General features: G+C 36.6%; 1 protein-coding gene across 1 annotated transcript in view; it reads left to right on the top strand.

Annotated features, from left to right (window-relative positions):
* Positions 1-2,693: 2,693 nt before the first annotated feature.
* Positions 2,694-20,000, top strand: part of LOC135225802 (MAM and LDL-receptor class A domain-containing protein 1-like) — a 106,027-nt gene continuing 88,720 nt past the window's right edge. Inside the window, exon 1 of the mRNA XM_064265298.1 lies at positions 2,694-3,012. Within this exon, the coding sequence (XP_064121368.1) occupies positions 2,929-3,012 (84 nt within the window). The 5' untranslated portion in view covers positions 2,694-2,928. The remainder of the gene's footprint in view (positions 3,013-20,000) is intronic.

Here is a 20,000-nt window from a genome sequence, read left to right as displayed (position 1 = left end):
TTCTTGCTGATTCCTTTATTCTTTTGCTCTTTCGAGAGACGAGTTCCTCGCTTACCCATTTTCGTCTCCTTTCCTTTTCTTCTGTCAATGAACTGTCGCAGTCGTCGGCCTTCATATACCAAATTTAACCGTTTTTTTTTTCCTGAATCTTAATCTTCTATAAAAGAAAACTATTGAGATGGATTTGTCTGTCCGTCCGCATGTTTCTGTCCACACTTTTTCTGTTCGCCCTCAAATCTTAAAAACTACTGAGGCTAGAGGTCTGCAAATTGGTATGTTGATCATTTACCCTCCAATCATCAAACATACTAAATTGCAGCCCTCTAGCCTCAGTAGTTTTAATTTCATTTACGGTTAAATTTAGCCATGATCGGCTCATATTTTGATTGTTTTCCTTTTGGCAGCCCTCCTCAATTAATTTATTTTATGATGTTAATAATCTAATCGGAATGTTCGGTCAAAAATAGGATGCTTAAGTATGCTGCTACCATGCAAGGTCCCCAGAAATGGATGGCCAGAATGCTCTCGATGGATCAGACACATTTCCAGTCACTGCATTTCCATCATTGTCTGAAGCGAGAAAAGGATTTTGATATGAAGTAGACTCAGACTAATGACGTTTTGATTTATAATTTGTTTATTTGCCTCTCGTCCGCTAACAACGACTACCACTACTCAAGGTTAGCGCTACTTCCTTCGTCTTCTACAGACATTAGTTCCGGCAACCCATTATGTATTTCCTGAAGACCTGACACGCATTTCGCCATCGTGCAGATAAAACCCTATCATATTTAGGTATCTATGAAGAATTGGAACAAAGCAATTATTGTTTGGGAAACAGCATTTTAACCTCATTGAAGAGGGGAAAGCGATGTTGCTAAAGTTGCATGATGATGCTCATTTCATGAGTTCGTTCTTTTTCTTCAGTTTGTTGTCCACCCTTTTATCAGAAAAGGTTTTTAATAGCCTTGCCCAAATATGGGGATTTGACCTATAAAAACAGCTGCTCATTCGTGGATAAAAGAAGTGGCCTTTCATTTTACGAGTTGGATTTAAGAAAAATATTGCGTCCATAGATCAGAAAATTTTAAGTGCAGTAATGATTTACAGTGGCAATGATATTCTCCGACATCGTTTATTTTCTCTCTTCATCTCTTTTTCTCTACCTCTCTCTCAGAGTTTAAAATGTTAAAATTCAAAAAACAAATATCGATGGACGATGTCAATTTCAATGACTTCCAGCTAACGATCCACGGGTTACACCAAGGGATGAAACACTGAAGCGACACGCTCTCCGCTGATATGATTAGTGCTGTCTACTTTCGTCTAATTTTGAAGTTATAGTTCTGTTATGGTGTATAGAGGCAAATCGAAAAAATAGCAGCAATTAATGAGTCATAAAAAAATGTGAATTTTCAACGGTGTCCCGCTGGAGTGAAGAGTTTAAGTTTGGAAGTGCCTCCCCGCAGTTTTTGCTCTTATTAGCTATCTTTAGTTGCTAAGATTCAGATAGCCGGAAGGCTGAGGCAAATTCCTGCATTTACCCTCTGAAGCTGACTTACACTTTCATTTTCAAAGGTGAACTGCGAACGCGTTTTCATATTCCCAAAGCTCTTAGGTCATCATAACTAAGAAAATCGTTGTTCTCAATTACCGGACTTCTAAGGAGAAAGTTCTTGTAAGAGGACTTATTTCTCCTGATGGTAACGTGCTCACTGAAATAAACTGGGATGAAAATTTATTGCGTTCGTCATACTCTATAAATGTATTATACTCTTTCATGCTAACCGATATAGTGGAATGGCCCTTGAAATTAAAATGGAAATCTCCCTGTATTAAAAAAAACTGAAGGAAAGTTATGACCTGATAAAGTGCGCCCAGCGACCGAGAAAATCTACTTGTCGAGGAAGAAATAAAAGCTATAAACTTCGAGTGGAGGTAAGAAATAGAGTAACTGTTGAGCATAAGATTAACAACGAATAAAAAAAATCCTCAGACCTTGTGAAGGAGCATAGTAGAATAAAGTAGTGAATTGCGATTTCATGTACACTTTGGAATCCTTGTTACTACAAACCTAAAGGGCATTATTCTCTTTTATATGAATGACTTTCTCACAAATATTAACCTTTGGTAATGAATATACTCGAATTCCGTGACCTCCGCTATCGTAATGTTTTTGTTATTATGTGGGGTGGCGCCATGAATTCTCTTTTTTGTCGACTTGTTTTTCTCAGTATAATCTTTTAATTAAAACCTTCTATATTCACCTTGAAGCAGGTCTCGTTTCTGAAAGAACCATCCCACCGGGCTTCCCCTAAGACCGATTCTGGTGACGAAAATGACACCGAAAAGCGCCCTTATGTCTCTACGGCCAAGCAGGGCGGTTCCAACAAATTAGAGGAACCTCTTTAGAAAAATTCCCACACCTGTCCCGTCCCTCCCATACGCTCTCTCTCTCTCTCCGCCCCTCACCTCGCGCTGACAGAGGAAGGGGCTTGACTGACCGACTGCTCCTGCAGGTAGTGAGATACCAACCTTGTGGATCCCAGGGACTGGGAACCGATTTCGAGAGAGGGGGGAGGGGAGCGATGTCGAATGCAGCCTCCAACGGATCACAGCTCGAGGAGGCGTGGCGAACCGAACGTTAGATGCGTTTGTGTCACAGAGGATCCCTCCAGTTATCATTTCGCGAGCCTCGGGTCGGGCTGTCTTCGGCTCCCTTTCCAGTCACGAGACTTCTGCCGATGTAAAGGATTCGTTGCTCGAGTTGCATCTCTCTTCGTCGCCAGATAAAAACTCGTGGTTCTTATAGGCCGTTCGATAAAACTAAATGTATGTGATTTTTCCTAACAATCTCCCAAGATAACCGTTTCAAAATCTGCGAAACTAAAACATATCGTTGCACAGTTTAGACCTTATCAAAGAACAATGAAGAGGACGACTTGGGTAGTCGTTTTCCTAACGTCCTTGCTTGGTGGTGCAGCAGCCGACAACCAGACTGTGTCAACAACGGTACGTGTTCAGTAATTTCAGTATCATATATTGCTTGTGTGTATACATATAACTATTGTCTTTATATATATATGTGTGTGTGTGTGTGTGTGTGTGTAAACATTATGCTACAAATGGCATTTAATATCCAATTAGCAATACTTCGGGAATATCACTGAATGAGAATTATAAGTGATAAATGATTTGGTACATGAGTGACTCGAATACCCGAAAGTACCCACCAGCAACTTCCAGTCAACGTTCTAGAACGTTGATGGGTACTGTTGGTTGTTTGAGTCGCTTAGGTACTAAATCACTTATCATTTACAATTCTCCTTCGGTACTATCCCTGAAGCAGCTCTAATTGGATATTTAACGACATTTGTAAAATGTCACGCTGATGTGATATACATATACGTATATATATATATATATATATATATATATATATAATATATATATATATATATATATATATATATGTATTTTGAGAGAGAGAGAGAGAGAGAGAGAGAGAGAGAGAGAGAGAGAGTAAACAATAAACTACAAGGATGAAGTTGCTGACTCTTCGTCCTTCTCCATCTTAGCTTCGACCCACCACAAACGACTGGCTACTAGGTACATATTACATCTTTTAGGTCAGGAAATGGTCGTCAGTCACCCGCCCCTCTTCACATACACATGATGGATTTTGAGACATTGGTTGGAAAGATGAGTCTGGTAGCTACTTGATGTTTTTTTTACAAGAGCTTAGTAAAATACTTAGACAAAATAAGTTTTCTATTTAAACCATATCACTTAATCTATACGAGTAAACTGTACAGTCTTCCTCATATCATGCATTGTGCAGAGAGCGAGAGAGAGAGAGAGAGAGAGAGAGAGAGAGAGAGAGAGAGAAAAGGAAGCTACCAGTCAATATTGTCCTAAAAGGTTAAATCTTGGCATAGAGGACATGGGCCTAGATGCGCTTTGCTTTTCTCGGACCTGTCAAGCCCAGTAAAATCGATGTCATGGTAATCTATTTCTCATCTACAATTAAGTGGAGTCAGGCATGCTTGTGCTTTTAGACATCACTAAATTATCAGGCTGAACTTCCACTTTAGGGAAAAATGTTGGCCTGTCTCTGGAAAAGAATTTAGCGACGTCGTTTCATTTGTGGCAAAGAGGTCCTTGCATCTTTGTCTGAGCGAGATCCTGCAGAGCTCTTGTTTCTGAGCGTACGGAAACCGTACGGTATCGAGCGATTAAGAACCGCCTTCACCCTTCGCTGCTCTGCTTAAGGAATAAGGAGTTATGGTGTCTGAAATACTTTTGATAGTCGTACGAATATGGGTGTAGCTAAGGCGGGGGAGGGGTGGAAGGGCTTCGCTACGTCCTCCGTTATGCTGAGAAACAATTAAATGATAACAATCATGGAAGTATACGAATGCAGCTCATACAATCCATTATACAATCCATTAAAAAGATCAAGTTCACATTTAAAATTAAAAGCAAACGGCGAAGGTTTGGCAGAGTCTGAAAAATTTATATTCAGATCAAACGCGTGTAAAGATAGATTCGTTCTTCCACGGAAACCCGACTGAGATCATTGTTTCTTCTGTGTACAAGAAAAGTCTGCACGTTTACACGAATGTCCGAAGCCAGGAATCTGCTCATGCTGAAAGATTCTAAGGGAAATGTATGAAAAAGAATCTTATGATGCAAGAGGACCAATCCTAAAATAACTTTTAGAACATAACTTCAGAAATAAGACGATAAGGACAAGGAAATTCTAAATATGAGATAAGGGATATATATATATATACTTCGATCCATAACCAATAGAAGGTTTTACGTTTTTTAGTATATAACAGTCATATTAAATATTAATCTTTCCGTACGACTTTCGATATTATACCTGTCTTTGGAAATAAAAAAGTAAAATGAAGAAGCTCTATTGTGATTACAGACATCATCTAAGATATAAGTAACTGAACTTCTTGCTGCATTGTTTCCTTATCTGATACCAACCAAACGCAAGGATGACTTGCAAAATATCTTCTACTTCAGCTGTACTTCGAACACTCGCGGAACAATGACGCTTTCATACACACACACGCACGCACACACGCACACGCACGCACGCACACACACATGTATACATGAGTATGTAATATATCATATATATATATATATATATATATATATCATATATTACATATACTACACACACACATGTATATATATATATATATATATATATATATATATATATATATATGTATATATCTATATACATATATATATATACATATATATATATATATATATATATATACATATACTATATATATATATATATATAATATATATATATATATATATATATATATATATATTGGAATTGAAGAATACCCTCGTCACTTTTAGCTGAAAATTATTCTTCGTAAAAATACTGCACTACGATGTCGAAGACAGGTCTATTCCAGTTCAAGACAAAAATGATGGTATCGCAATTAGTATGCATACACAAGCACACACACAGATATATATGTATATATATATATAATATACATATATATACATATATATATATATATATATATATATATATATATATATATATATATATATATATATATATATATATGTATGTATCCTCGTGGTACAATGGGCCAATTATTCCCAGTGTTTAAGTATATGGTATATATATATATAATATATACTATAAATATATATTTATATATATAGATATATTTATAGGTATATATGTATATTGATATTTAACACACACACACACACACCCACACATCATATATATATATATATATATATATATATATATATATATGTATATATGTATACACACAGTAATACACAACACCCGACACACACACACACGGACACACATATATATATATATATATCTATATATAATATATATATATATATATATATGTATATATATATATATACCTTCAAAGTGAAGGTATAAGTGCTCTTGATGACGCCCCCTACATCCCTGTTCTTGACGACCCTTTTACCCCACAAGAGCTGGACGAGGCTCGGAAAGACGTGAATATGAATAAGAGCTTCTGTGGCCTGTGCCCTGGATTGTTCGTTCGCCTGCTCGCCTTGTGGCTGATGTTTTTCTTGGCCGTGTTTGATGCTTTGTTCTTGAATTTAAATTATTCATTATCATGGGGATACAGTAAACTTGTTGTACTTTTTAAATTTGGAAACAGAATGGATTGTGGGAATTATAGAGGTATAAGTATCATAGATACTGTAGGTAAGATATATGACATATTGTTATTAAATAGACTGAAATTATGGTTCAGTATAGATAAGTGTCAAGCTGGAGCACAGAGGAAAAGAGGACGTATAGAACAAATATTGTCATTAAGCCTGTTAATAGATTTGGCTATCTTCAAGAAGAAAAAACTCTACGCAATGTTTGTAGATTTCAGTAAAGCTTATGATCGAGTTCCCCGAAGAAAAATGATAAGTTATTTGCAATTAAAGAGATGTACAGTAACACTAAAAATGTTTTAAGAACAGCTGTGATCGAAAGCTCTGTCGGTGTTCGGCAGGGAGACCCCACTAGTTGTTTACTGTTTGTCATTTATATGGATAAAATGGTTAGGATTTTAAAAGATGCAATTCCAGTCGATGGTTTTTTGGGTAATTTACATGTGCTTTTGTTGATGGATGACACAGTGATTGTTGTCACTTCTCGAGAAATGTGTATTAAAAAATTTGACATTATGATGAACTACTGTAATGAATATGGCATGCAGCTTAATGGTAAGAAGAGCAAATTTTTCGTGATAAACAAGAATGTAGGTGACCAGTTGCCAATAACAGCTCAAGGTCAAACTGTGAGTAACTGTGACCATTATCTCTATCTGGGAACTTGGTTCACAGATGACGGGAAGTTGAAAACTTGCCTCTCTTTACATCAGCCTAACTTAAGAAGAAAGTTTTTGAAGCAGCGGCGACTTCATCTTTGTTTTATGGGTCAGAAACATGGTTAACAAATGCATCACAAAAACCAATAAGTAATTACAATCACTTAGTCAAAAGTTTGCTAGTTGTGAGGGTAAATACCTGCATAGATTTGTGTTTGGTTGAGTCTGGGATACCCCCAGCGAAATTCATTGTGGCCAAAAAACGGAAACGTTTTCTTATGTCAAAGTTGTCTGACCCTGATATGGATGAGCCTTTTCTTATTGTATATGGAATGTGTAGGGATGCAGATTCCCCTGGGTACAGATTTATTCAAAATTCCCCAACCTTTAATGACCAAATTGGCCCACTAGACGACATCATGTCATCAATGAGAAATAGACCAACTTCAGCAACTAAATATGTTACTTACAGAAGCAAACTGAATCCCAACTTAGAAGTTCATAGATTATATACCGATAAATTCTATGTCGCTGATTACATTCGCGTAGCTTTCAGTCGCTTACGGTTAAGGTCCCGTAACCTTTGTATAGAAACGGGTAGGTGGAGCCGAACTCCTCCAGAATGAAGGTTGAAGGTGTGTGCCTGTGATCATAGCACTATTCAGGACGAGTCACACGCTCTGATCAATCGTCCTCTGTCAATGCCGTGTAGGCATAAATATCCAAACTTAAGTTACGAGTCTATGAATACTTTACTAAATGAAAGTAATGATATTGCTGATTTGGGTGCATGTGTTTATGAAGTTCTTCTTAGTTATAAATAATATGCGGCTTTTGTCTTCTGTTTTATTGTTTTTCTCTTCAAGTAGGTTTTTCTTTTTTTTGCAAGCATTGTGTTTGAGACTTAACAATAATAAGCCAAGGTTTATGGGTGGACATTTTTTCTTTACTTTTTCGTGTATATGATATTATGTGCTGATGTAATTTGTACTTGATGTTTGTATTTTTTGTCATTATGGGCCTTGTACTTACAGAAAAAAAGAAGAGATAGCTATCTACTATGTGTTTTTTTTTGTATTGTATCTTTTTTGGGACAAGTTTGTACTTATATTTTGTATATCTTGTCAATAAAAATAACTAACTATGTATGTATATACATACATGCATATATATATATATATATATATATATAGTATATGTATATATATATATATATATATATATATATATATATATATATATATATATGAATGCACACACACACACACACACACACACACACACACACACACACACACTCAAAAGTAGCAACACTGCATGTGGCAAAGATTTTAAGGACATAAAGATTGGAAATTATAGATACCGAAATTTAGTAAAATTCATGATTTTGCTGCAAGCCAAAAACATGTAATTTCATTAAGAATGCGGAACCTTGGAGGAATTAGAATACCTAAATGATGCTACATAAAGTAATGATAAAATTTAAGAAAAAATTACTTAAAACTTTGAAAAGGATTCAAGGCTTCAGGAAGAATTCCAAATGGTGGCTATATTTGCAATTTTCCTCGTATTGCAATATTTTGTAATAAAGCTTTTGGAGGAAATATAATTGAATCTCCATTAATTAGATATTTCAGTAATTACCTTCTAACTCTTATCTCCAGTCCTGTAAATTAGATAGACACACGGGTGTGCTATAATGCTGTTCCACTCCATTTGATGTATGTGCAACAAATGTCAATAAATCTTTTGAATCTGAATCTGTAGATAGGACAATTTCATCTTTAAGAGACTTTTTAACACTAAAGGTATTTTGATGGTTTAAGTGTTTACAAAGTATTTTTAGTTATATGGAAACGACAGTAATTTTGTTTAAATGACTGCTTATTTAAAGCAATGGTGTTTTGATTGTTAATGGCTACGATCTTTGTTTTATGAAGTTTCCTCTCATAATTCTTCATCTTTTTGGTTTACTTTGTAGCCTAATAATACACGAAAGCCCTTTGTACATAGTCTATCACCATATTCATGCTCTGCTAATTTTACGTTGTACCTTAATATTAATACGTTTGTATGTCTGTAAGAGTTCATTTCTACATATAAATTTATACACAAACGTATTAGTATGAGTTGAATAAGGTATACACACATTATATACGTATATATATATATATATATATATATATATATATATATATATATATATATATATATATATATTTGTGTGTGTGTGGGTGCTTGTGTACCTTTTTCAACACATGCAGCTAGTTTGTGTATAAATTTATACGTGGAAATGAACTCTCACAGACGTACAAACGTATTAATATTTAGTTACAACGTAAAATTACTGGAGCATGAATAGCATCATGAGGTAGTCTAATGAAATACCTCGATTGAACATCAGGAAGTGAATTCGGAAGTTGTCCCGCGTGTGATAATTAGTCGTCGATGCAGTCAGCGGTGAAACGGATCGTGTAATCACGCCAATTTGCTGGTTATGGAGTGTCAGAAGTTCCTGTATTGTGTTGGGAAATTTGATCTGGTGTCTCCTTATCATTCATAGCGTAATTGTGACCTGGAGGTTTACAGTTCTTGTGAAACTGGTGGTTTGATCATTCCTGGCCTAATTTCATAATGCTTGGAGACAGTCTATCCGAGAGAGAGAGAGAGAGAGAGAGAGAGAGAGAGAGAGAGAGAGAGAGAGAGAGAGAGAGAGAGAGAGAGAAAGAGAGAGAGAATACTGAATAGAATTTAAAATATGGATACTTTGAATGTGGCAATTTTGCAGAATATCTGTGAGCGATGTTTGGCACAAAGATAGCACATTCTGACGAAGAAACAGATGGATAATCGCAGCTCTATGCCATATTGTTTCTGAATCAGACCCTCATCCATCCCTTAGCAAATGTCCCTGAGGATATTTTGGATTATATATATGTATTTTTTAAATTTTGGTGAGTGTACTCGTACTTGTTATGTTTATTCAGGTGAGGTCTTTTTCCTTCACCTTACTGATGGTACTGTAATCTCTCTCTCTCTCTCTCTCTCTCTCTCTTTCTCATTCTTTTTGTAACTGTCCAACTTACTCATAAAAACTATGTTTGAAAAATTGTATATGAATATTTGCCCTTGAATTATGTGTTTTACAACGAGGAAAATCTCTAAAGTAGTCAGCTTCCTGTGTGATATAAAATTCGTTTCTCTTACAAGAAAATTTCTTTGATTTGGACTGCATTAGGCTTATGCATCAACTCACAAAAGAATCAGAGAGCAGTACTGGCACAAGACCTAATCAAAGTAATAACAGCAAACAACCTGAAACGGGATCAAATTTTCTCTGTTCTGAATATTTGTCTAACATTTGCGTGATATAAATGCTTCATTTTTCTGAACATCGTGCTTCTATAAAAAAAAAAAGCTGTCTAAATAACAGTAATGATTTGCACAGAACATGCACTAGTCTGTGCAATATATGTAGAAATTGCCAGACGGTATAGAAAGTAATGCAGCCCGGTGAACCTAATTCAATTTCCCTTCCCCGCATTTGTGATGAATGTGACATTTGAAATGCTAACAACAATAAAAGTTTCAAAGCTTATAAAAATCATATATATTCAGTTTTTTTTCTCATCACTAAAGTTTCAAGTTGAAAACTGTATTTTAGACTGCTGGTAATTCTAGAAGTAGCCTTGGGTATTTGTGGACAGATCAAGCCTTTCTTGGGGAAGAATCCCAGAAGAATCTAGAATCTAGAACAAAAATATCTGTTCACTGTTTTCTCCACTCTCTCTTTAGCGCTTACCCCTCATTTTTCTCTCTCTCTCCCTCTCTGCCAGCAAATTTATCATAATTTTCCGTGTTAAATTGACGACTCTTGAGCTCGGTTTTTCCTCCGCCAGTAATCCAGCCATCTTCGATATTCCAGGCACCAAAATCTCATTTACAAGTAAAAGATGTTGCATCATTGCTTATTTAAAGAACTGTTACGAAAGCAAAAAAGTAGAAAATGCGACCAAATTTCTTCGGTGCAATCGAGTTTGCTGTACATAGTAAATTGCTGTATGAAACTCTCAGCCGAGGTCCATGAAACTCTCAGCCACGGCCCGAGAAACTCTCAGCCGAGGCCCATGAAACTTTCAGCCACGGCCCGGTGGTGGTCTGTGTTGTTAACTCCTGTAGCTGTGCCAGACGCGTGATCAGGACTAATTTTAGACCTAAAATAAAAAATAAATACTGAGGCTAGAGGGCTGCAATTGGTATGTTTGATGATTGGAGGGTGGATGGTCAACATTAAAATTTGTAGCCCTTTAGCCTTAGTGGTTTTTAAGATCTGAGGATGGACAGAAAAGGGCGGACGGACAAACAAATAGCCAGTTTTCTTTTGCATAAAACTGTGTTAAACAGGTTAAATTTTTTGTCCGAATTACATTATGCACACGTTTCATTACTTACCATTGTAAAACTTGTCTGGAAAATAATTTCCTCTATTTTACCTTTCTGAGAATTGTGGGGAAAAGAAATAAATGGCGCGATGATTCGGTCGACCTTTCTTGTCTGAAGCAAATGCTGTGCAATATGCGTCTACACTACTTGTCACAGGAAGTAATGCAGACCTTTCTCTTTATAAATTGACAGTGCTTGATTATCACGCACACGTCAACTGTTCATACAATACATATAATGGTTACAGCACCGTAAGTTGATTGTAAATTCATACCTGTTATTGTCAATAGCTTGGTTGGTTAAAAAAAATCATAATATGATATAACCAGCTTTTAATTCTCCGATTCTCAATTACTCAAAATAAATACCTTTAGTAAACAGGAAATGCTTTCTTTCTCCAGTGAAATATTGGAGGAAGGTTGTCATGGATGTACGCAATCGGCAAGGCTGTTAGTTACGAGTTATATGACTCGTCAGTGTAAATCAGCTTGGCTTAAAGAAAACGTTTATTGCCTATCATGTTTCCAAATGTCAGGTGTTAGATGCATTCGTGACTATCAAATGCTATCAGTTTGCTAATGTACATTTTACAACGTTATCAGCAGTTGTTTCGGTTGCTTATTCATTTTGAATATTCTGATCGCTACATTTTAACACTGGAAATGAGAATAAAAAAAAAAAAGATAAATACAGGAAGACAATGGCACAGACAAGGCTTCGTGCTATACTAAATACGTGAGCGCAAAGAATGAATGACAGGGAAAGCTGCTGTGACCTCACAGAAGAGTTCCGAGACAGATAACGGATGGGAACGGAACGGAAGGATTTAGGGTCGTTTCTTGGAACACCCAACGAGCCTCTGTTGGATAGGAGTGAATCGTGTACCTGGCTATTTGTCGGACATTGTGGGTCACAGATGGTGTTTTGGGAATAGGGGGAGAGAAAGGAGGGAAGGGAGAGGGGGGACAATAGCAGACGTGAATGACCAGCGCTCCTTGAAAATGCTGCCAAAGGGTGAAATCAAAAGCGCACGAAAGAGGTCAGTCTCAGTCCCCGATGCAACCACACGTGAGGCATTCTCTCTCGATATCAGTCGGGATTATTTGATACTGTTTATCCGTTCGTTTTCGCCTCTTATACACTTCATCACCTAAACGTCAATTACGGGCTGCCATAATGCAACGGTTCACGCTGGCATAAGGCCGATTGAATCTATTCCACCGAGACAAGCTGCTTCGTGAGATCTTGATGCCGTTCAGGTACTGATCCGATCTGCACGGGAGGCCACGCCCCCTTCGAGAATATTCCGTTAGCAGAAGTTTCAAGAGGGGATTCGTTTATCATTTCCATTTTTACGGCGTAATTATGGAGGAATAAGTTCCCCAAACGATGTTATGCAATACATTCCCCATTAACCACAAATAAAATTCTTATAAACTGTGTGCCATTAATTGCAATAGTTCGCGTGTCCGAATTCCCAAGTAATTTGATACCAGGCAATCAAAAGTTCCTTTTCCCATCAAATTCTGATTAAAAAATATACCGAGGTCAGTGTAATCTTAACAGATTAAAGGTGTAATGGTCTAAGATCAGAGTTGTACCTGTTTTTTATTGTTCAAATTCTAATTCGTAAACTTACCTTAAATCCTCGTTTCATTCTTTTCCTTGTGCTCTCTTTATGGCCCTGAAAGTCTATGGAAGCTTGCACTGAGGCCGGTTGCGCTCGCAGTTTTGCATATTTCGAACGATAATACTGAAAAGTCAACGGGTGTTGACGTTCCACTTGACAGTAGGATAATGATGGTGATAATAGCAATAATAATCATTAAAGTTATGGGCATTTTCCTCAATAGGAGTTACAATGACAAGCTTGTTTGTATATATAAGTAGATGAATAACTTGATTACGAAATATATAAAACGTGATGCTATGTATAAGTAAAGGTAATGCCATGGAGGAAAATGAAAAAAACGAGAACTGCCGAGTAGTACCTATAATGTGTTTCTCATTGTTTTGATCAGTCTTGCCTATAGGGGAGACCGGGGTTAGTTGGGACCAAGGCTCTTCACACGATTAGGCGTCAGTATCAACATTATCCTCGTTGAGCGAAAAACAAGTTGATCACCCGTCGACGAAACTACAAGCAGAAAACTGTTTTTGGATACCCTGAGTAAATATTTTGACCTTTCGTATTATTTTCATAAACCTTAATGAAACTCGTTTTCATGGAAAATAATGTGATTTTTAAAAATATCTGTGTTTATGCTTCATATGTGATTAGACTTCATTTATCCATAATTCAAACAAGTAGCAAAATTTATGAGGAGAAAGAAAATAATTCGCTCAGGGCTAGTTGTTACAAGCAGTAACATATAGTTGTATCTGGTCGTCCAAAAGAAAATCCATAGGATACACCTGTAGTTGTAGAAGCCACATAAAATAGGTAACGAAACCAAAGCAAATAATGAAAGCCCGTTACAGCCTACTGAAGCTTGCATAGGCTACATGATACCTACCTGTGAACCTCCTCAAGACCAATCTAACTCCCCAGTACATAACAAGCTTTGAAAATGATCCCAGTCCCTGTTACAAGCACAGGCAAGGATGGTTTAGATAGGCCTTACATATACAAATCACCTCCTTCTATGAAGACAGACCAAAGACCTACAGGAGATATGAGCCCCCAAGGGGAGCTACGACCTTTTAAAAAGGCTAGCCCTAGAAAGACACAAAAATGCAAAAAAAGAGGATGAAACTACAGAGGCACAACGAGGATTCACAAGGGAAAAGGCTCACGAGTAAAACCAGTAAAAGGAATCTGAATAACAAAAGGTTTCTGAAGTCTGGTGGAAATAAAAGCAAAAAGAATGTTGAAGATTACTGGTGAAATGGCCAGATACAGCCTTAGGGGAGTAATTGGTGCAATGCATCAAATGCAAAGTTTAGGTCTATGAACGCTGCACAAATGAAATTTCTCAGCACGTATATATGTGACCTGTGTACAATGAAGTGTTAACTGATTTCCTTTGGTTTTTAAAGGATGTGATTCTTTTTATATTTTGTAACAATATACCCCATGGACGGTAACACCTTGCCCTGCATATGGGGCAAGTTGATACAAATAAGTTTTTCTGCTATTTTCTATTATATTACAGGAATTAAAAAAGTATATAATCTTTTTGTTATATGGGTATGATAACACATATAACAACCTTTTCACAGCATAAATTTGTTTAAGTTTCCTTCATTAGATATTGAATTAGAAGTAAAAATAGTAAAATTGTAACAACTAGCCCTGGTCTCCCATGGTAAAGGGGTCGTTAAGACCGAAAGATCTCGGCAGTTCTCGTTTTTTTATTTTCCTCTGTGGCATTACCTTTACTTATATGTAGATACAAATGTAAACATATATATAATATATATGTATATATCTATAAATATATATGTATACGTATACATATGTATAAATACATACACACATGTATATATGTATATATGCATACATTTACAAAAATATATCTGCCAATATTCCTAATTATTTCAAAATCTCGGCTAAAATCTAGACATACCTGAATGTTATTGACAATATAATTTAAGCATCAATCATATTTTTCTCTATGTCGTTTCCTTAAAATGACAATATGTAAAACGAAATGCTGATGAAAACCAAATCACACGATGTGTAAACAAGAGTCATACTAAATTAGGAGAATGATTGTTGGCGATACCAGAAGGGGAACCCGTTCTTTCTTAATTAGGTCAAGCAATGCACAAAGAGGCCTTAAGATTGCAGGCGAGAGGTCCAAGAAACGGAAATTCTTCCTGCAACAGACCGCAAATGGTTCTTTTGTATCCGAAGAAGAAATTCTGCGCTTTTCATTAACGGATCATCTGTGCGAGTTGTCAGTATGAGACCAACACACGCAATATGACTGCCTCTTGTCTTGAGGCTTCACCCCATCAGAGAACCGCAACTCATATCACGTACTGTCTCCTTCGTTAATTAGGACTCTTCCACGATCCATCTCGCCAACCGTCAGCCTCCAATTTGATCGAGGGAGAAAGCGTCATCTGCTATGATGACGTCACAGGGAAGCCCTGCGTTTTTTCGTAATCGTCATTCAATTGGCGGAGGCTTGAAATCTCCGGGTTATGAAATGGTGTGGAATGATTTCAGTGTGGTTGATTTGTACACTGGATCGATTTGCTGACAAGTGGTTTGCATCCTTTGTTTCCTTCATTTCGGTATCCATGCTTGCACGTATATTATACAATTTGATTGTTACTAATCATTCTCATATACCGGAAAGCCTATGGACTATCTTGAGCTTCCTTTATTTCCAGTGAGTGCGCCTGCAAATTTCTATTAATCTCTTTGCATATGTATGGTCATTTTGAAAAGCATACTGATATATATATATATATATATATATATAGTATATATATATATATATATATATATATATATACATATGAGTGTGTGTGTGTTTTCTGCGTAGAAGTACGCATGTGTGTTTCATATATTTTAATTTTGGTTGGTGTGAAAGGAATCAGGACATACGCCCTACTAATTATGATTCTGGTGACAAACACAACAGCGGTTGTCTGAAACTTCAATAACTGCATTGTTGAAAGTATGATTCTAGGGAAATATTTGCCTGGTGACTGTCTTGTCAGTTCACTCTTGACAAAAATGTCTTCCCTTCCCTATCGCGACAGTCCTTCTTAGCGACCAGGCGAGGCCCATAAAACACCTAAGCGGATGAATGGAATAGGGATATATGATTTAGTCTAAAGGCCAAGCACTGGGACCTATGAGATCATTCAGCGCTGGAAGTAAAAATGAGAATAGAAAGGTATGAAAGGCGTACCAGGAGGAAAACCTCGCAGTTGCACTATAAAACAATTCTCAGAAGAGGGTGGAAAATAAGAAGGAAGAAAGAGAACATGAACGGACGTGCAGTAAAAGGAATGAAAGGGGGTTGCAGCTGGGGCCGAAGGGACGCTGCAAAGATTCTTAAGTAATACCTACAGTGCACCATATGAGGTGCACTAACGGTACTAATCCCCTACGGGTTTCTAAGCGGATGAGGGTACCAAGAATAACTGACGTAATCAGACACTTGAGGAATAAAGATTCAATGATTTCTGTTCCATTAGGACACAAGCGCAGTTATTGAGGCCTGAATGAATTATCACCTCATATCCAGTTGACCATTTGTCGGTCTGAGATGCTTTGCGTACGTGATAATTACTGATATCAGTTCAATAAAGCAAATCTAAAAACCAGTTTTCGAACAAAAGTGGGGTGCTATCATCTTTTATCTTACAAGGGCGAGGTCTCAGGTGACTAACAGTGGTCTGGAAGTTCTTTCGTTTTTGGTTGTAAAAAGTCTTAAACAGTTCAGTGATTTCGGGACCAGCCATATGAACTTAAAAAAAAAAAAGTGAAAGAAAATAGAATAAAAAAATAAAAAAATAAAAATAGAAATAAATAAATAAATAGAAAAAAGACAAAAATAAAAAAACTTTAATTCAACTATTCCCAAATCTTATTTTCTTTGTGGAAACTCGAACGCACGTACTATAACACAAAATGAAGCACAATTTCACGGTAGAAGTGTTGGTTCCCATATTAAGCTTTAGTTATGAATAGCAGTTATTGGCTTGTTCATAGAAAACGTATTACAAGGGATTTAGAATAATAGGTCATCTATCAAAGGCTCTTTGTAAATCATTCTCGTCTTAGAGTACTTACATCCCTTTGAACAATGTCATTTCTTTTATAGCGAGATTAAACATTCTCTAGAAATCTTATTCCAAAGCTAGAATTGCAAGAGTCCTCAAAATGGCATTACCTAGACTCTAGAGTAATTACAAAAATATCTTAGAAAAAAATTTCTTTCCACTCATAGCACTAAAAAACTTATGAAAACTGTGACCTTCTCAGTGAGCATAAACGTTCTTGGAAAACTCAGGGTTTATTTGTAATTACAGATGTCCTTTATAAAGTGTTCTTTCCCACCTTAGGTAACTAAGACTCTGAGAAAAATTTGTTTCCAACTTAGGAGCTGAATTATTTGGGAATGATTCTTTGCGATATATAATGATACAATTCACCGCTAGTCTAATGTTTTTGGCATTTCCGTTACTCCGGGTCATGCCTGTTGCCCTGGAGCTTGAAATATACCATACTGAAAAGGAGATTGGAGGTTTAATTGTGAAGAGGTTTCTTTTAATATAAAAACAATAGTAACTAACACGAATATCGTCATTGTTTGGTATTTCTATAGATTTCCGCTGAGCATAACAAAATACCCAATATAAGTTCCAGAGTGATTGGGCATCAAAGTGAAATTAAACACTCTTTGATGGTATGGGCTGAATGGACAAAAGTTTAAGAATGTTGTTGATGAACTTTGCAACAGTGCTGTCCCTTGAATGGAGATAATTCCATTGATATATTTAGTTCGGAATGGTTTAATATGCACAATAAGGATATTCGAAATATGTTTTTGGATGACAATAACATGATCTCAAGAACAGCAGCTCAAACAAAAGTCCCACGAGGCGTGCAATCGTATTTGAGTTAAAAAAAAAAGAGAGCCGTAAGAAAATATATAATAAAGCAAAAGTGGAAAACCTCTTAGCTAGCTGAGTAGTCGGAGCGTAAAATTCCTCAATCAATTCAACCAATGCAGTGATTTGACATCATTCAGAATAAAATGGATGCTTTGTTTCTTGCTTCCCGATGTTGAGAACTCTTTGTTATCTATGATCATTTTCAAACAAGGTAAAGTAGTATAAAATGTATCGTATTTTTTGCTTTTAAAATTGATTTTTCTGCGTAAACGAAGTCCATATTGAAAGCGTCATACAAAGAATGTCAGCCCTGATAAACCACTAGGGTGGAGCGTGTGGTACCAAAGAGAACTTTAATCGACAATGCACAATGACTTGGGTTTACTACAGAATGTACATTACCATTGTTATTACTAACATACACATAATTAATATATTTATAATGATAATGTAATGTGTGTGAATAATACTGTATGTTTTGTTTGTACAAATGTTGAGGTAAAATGTGTAGCATAAAAAAACCTTTAGCAATACTAAAACCCTCTACCATGAAGTAGACTAATATGGACCCAACATGCGATCATTGCTGTTTTTTATCTATCTTTTTTAAATGAAGAGATAGGGTAGCACATGCTTGATTCATAACCTATAATTGACCGAAATGTCCCTCTCTATAACAAAAAGAATGAGCTCTGGAACCGGACGGGAGGAATTCGGTTTAGCAGGAATATAATAACCAAAGGGCACGTGACTAACAATATACAGAGGTATGAGAGAGCAGAAAAAACAAGAGCAATTAGTCATGGTACTTTTTGTGTATCCCAAATATATATTTTCAGATGTCCATTGAGAAATCTTATACCGCATAATCGTGTTTCTGTTCGTAGCCCGCTTTTTGTGTGATATACGTTTAGCCTCCTTCCTGAGCAGGGGTGGCTCAAGAGAAAAAACAGTACAATGGTTATTACAACTTATGCTCCTAACGTACTCACGCACACACGTGGAAGACTAAACGTAGGAGAATGACTCGTTTGGTGTAACAGTTGATCAAATAGCTCTTGGTATTTAATAAAATGTGTTCACCTAATGATTCAATATTACCGACGTTTTGAAAAGGGTGACAAATATTTTCCCATAACAAATTTTGCTTATCATTTAGCGCTTAACTACAACATTTGAATGCAAATGAAAAAGAAGAATATCAAGGTAAATGAAACTTGCAGATATTATAAGGCTCAGATTTCTGAATAACTTGAATATTCAGGCAGTTTCGAATTTACACTTTTCTGAAGAATTTCTCTTGAGGGAGTTGATAATGAAGACGAGAAGTAAATAAAGAGAGGTGTCATTAACTCCAATAAGCCGGAAGCGAACCACATCGCAAATATTAGATTTGACAAGAAAGCTGCGTGACCTTTACTCAGTAATACTATAGTACGTAGGTGATAGTACAAGCATGGCATCAGACGCAGAATTCCCAGGTCATGTGGTTCGCTTCGATTAGAATGACGACGACTATATCATGAGAACGTTAAACTATATGGCCAGTGAGAGAGAGAGAGAGAGAGAGAGAGAGAGAGAGAGAGAGTAAAAAATACGCCGAAGTTTCTTCGACGCAATCGAATTTTCTGTACAGCGTACAATGCTATATGAAACTCTCAGCCGAAGTCGGGTGGTGGCCTGTGTTTTTGGTATCTATAGCAGTGCCAGGCGCACGATCACTGCTAATTTTAACCTTTAATAAAATAAAAACTACTGAGGTTAGAGGGCTGCAATTTGGTATGTTTGATGGTTGGAGGATGGATGATCAAAATACCAATTGGCAGTCCTCTAGCCTCAGTGGATTTTAAGGTCTGAGGGCGGACAGTAAAGGAGCGGACGGACAGACAAGCCACCTCAATAGCTTTTTTATGCGGAAAACTAAGAGGAGTAAAAAAGAAAAAAAAAGCGTTAGCTCGTTGCTCACTCCGGGGACTGTGGTGATGACTGTTTGATATTGAGAATGATATGCAGAACAGCAAAAGCAGGAAGAGATGGATGTCAGATAAGGGCGCTGAATTTGGGTCGGAGTGGAATGACTTATTGAGAGAGAGA

Source organism: Macrobrachium nipponense, chromosome 13 (assembly GCF_015104395.2).
Source record: "Macrobrachium nipponense isolate FS-2020 chromosome 13, ASM1510439v2, whole genome shotgun sequence".
NCBI lineage: Eukaryota > Metazoa > Arthropoda > Malacostraca > Decapoda > Palaemonidae > Macrobrachium > Macrobrachium nipponense.
The sequence above is the reverse complement of the archived record's forward strand: the minus strand, read 5'-3'. Positions and strand labels throughout refer to the sequence as shown.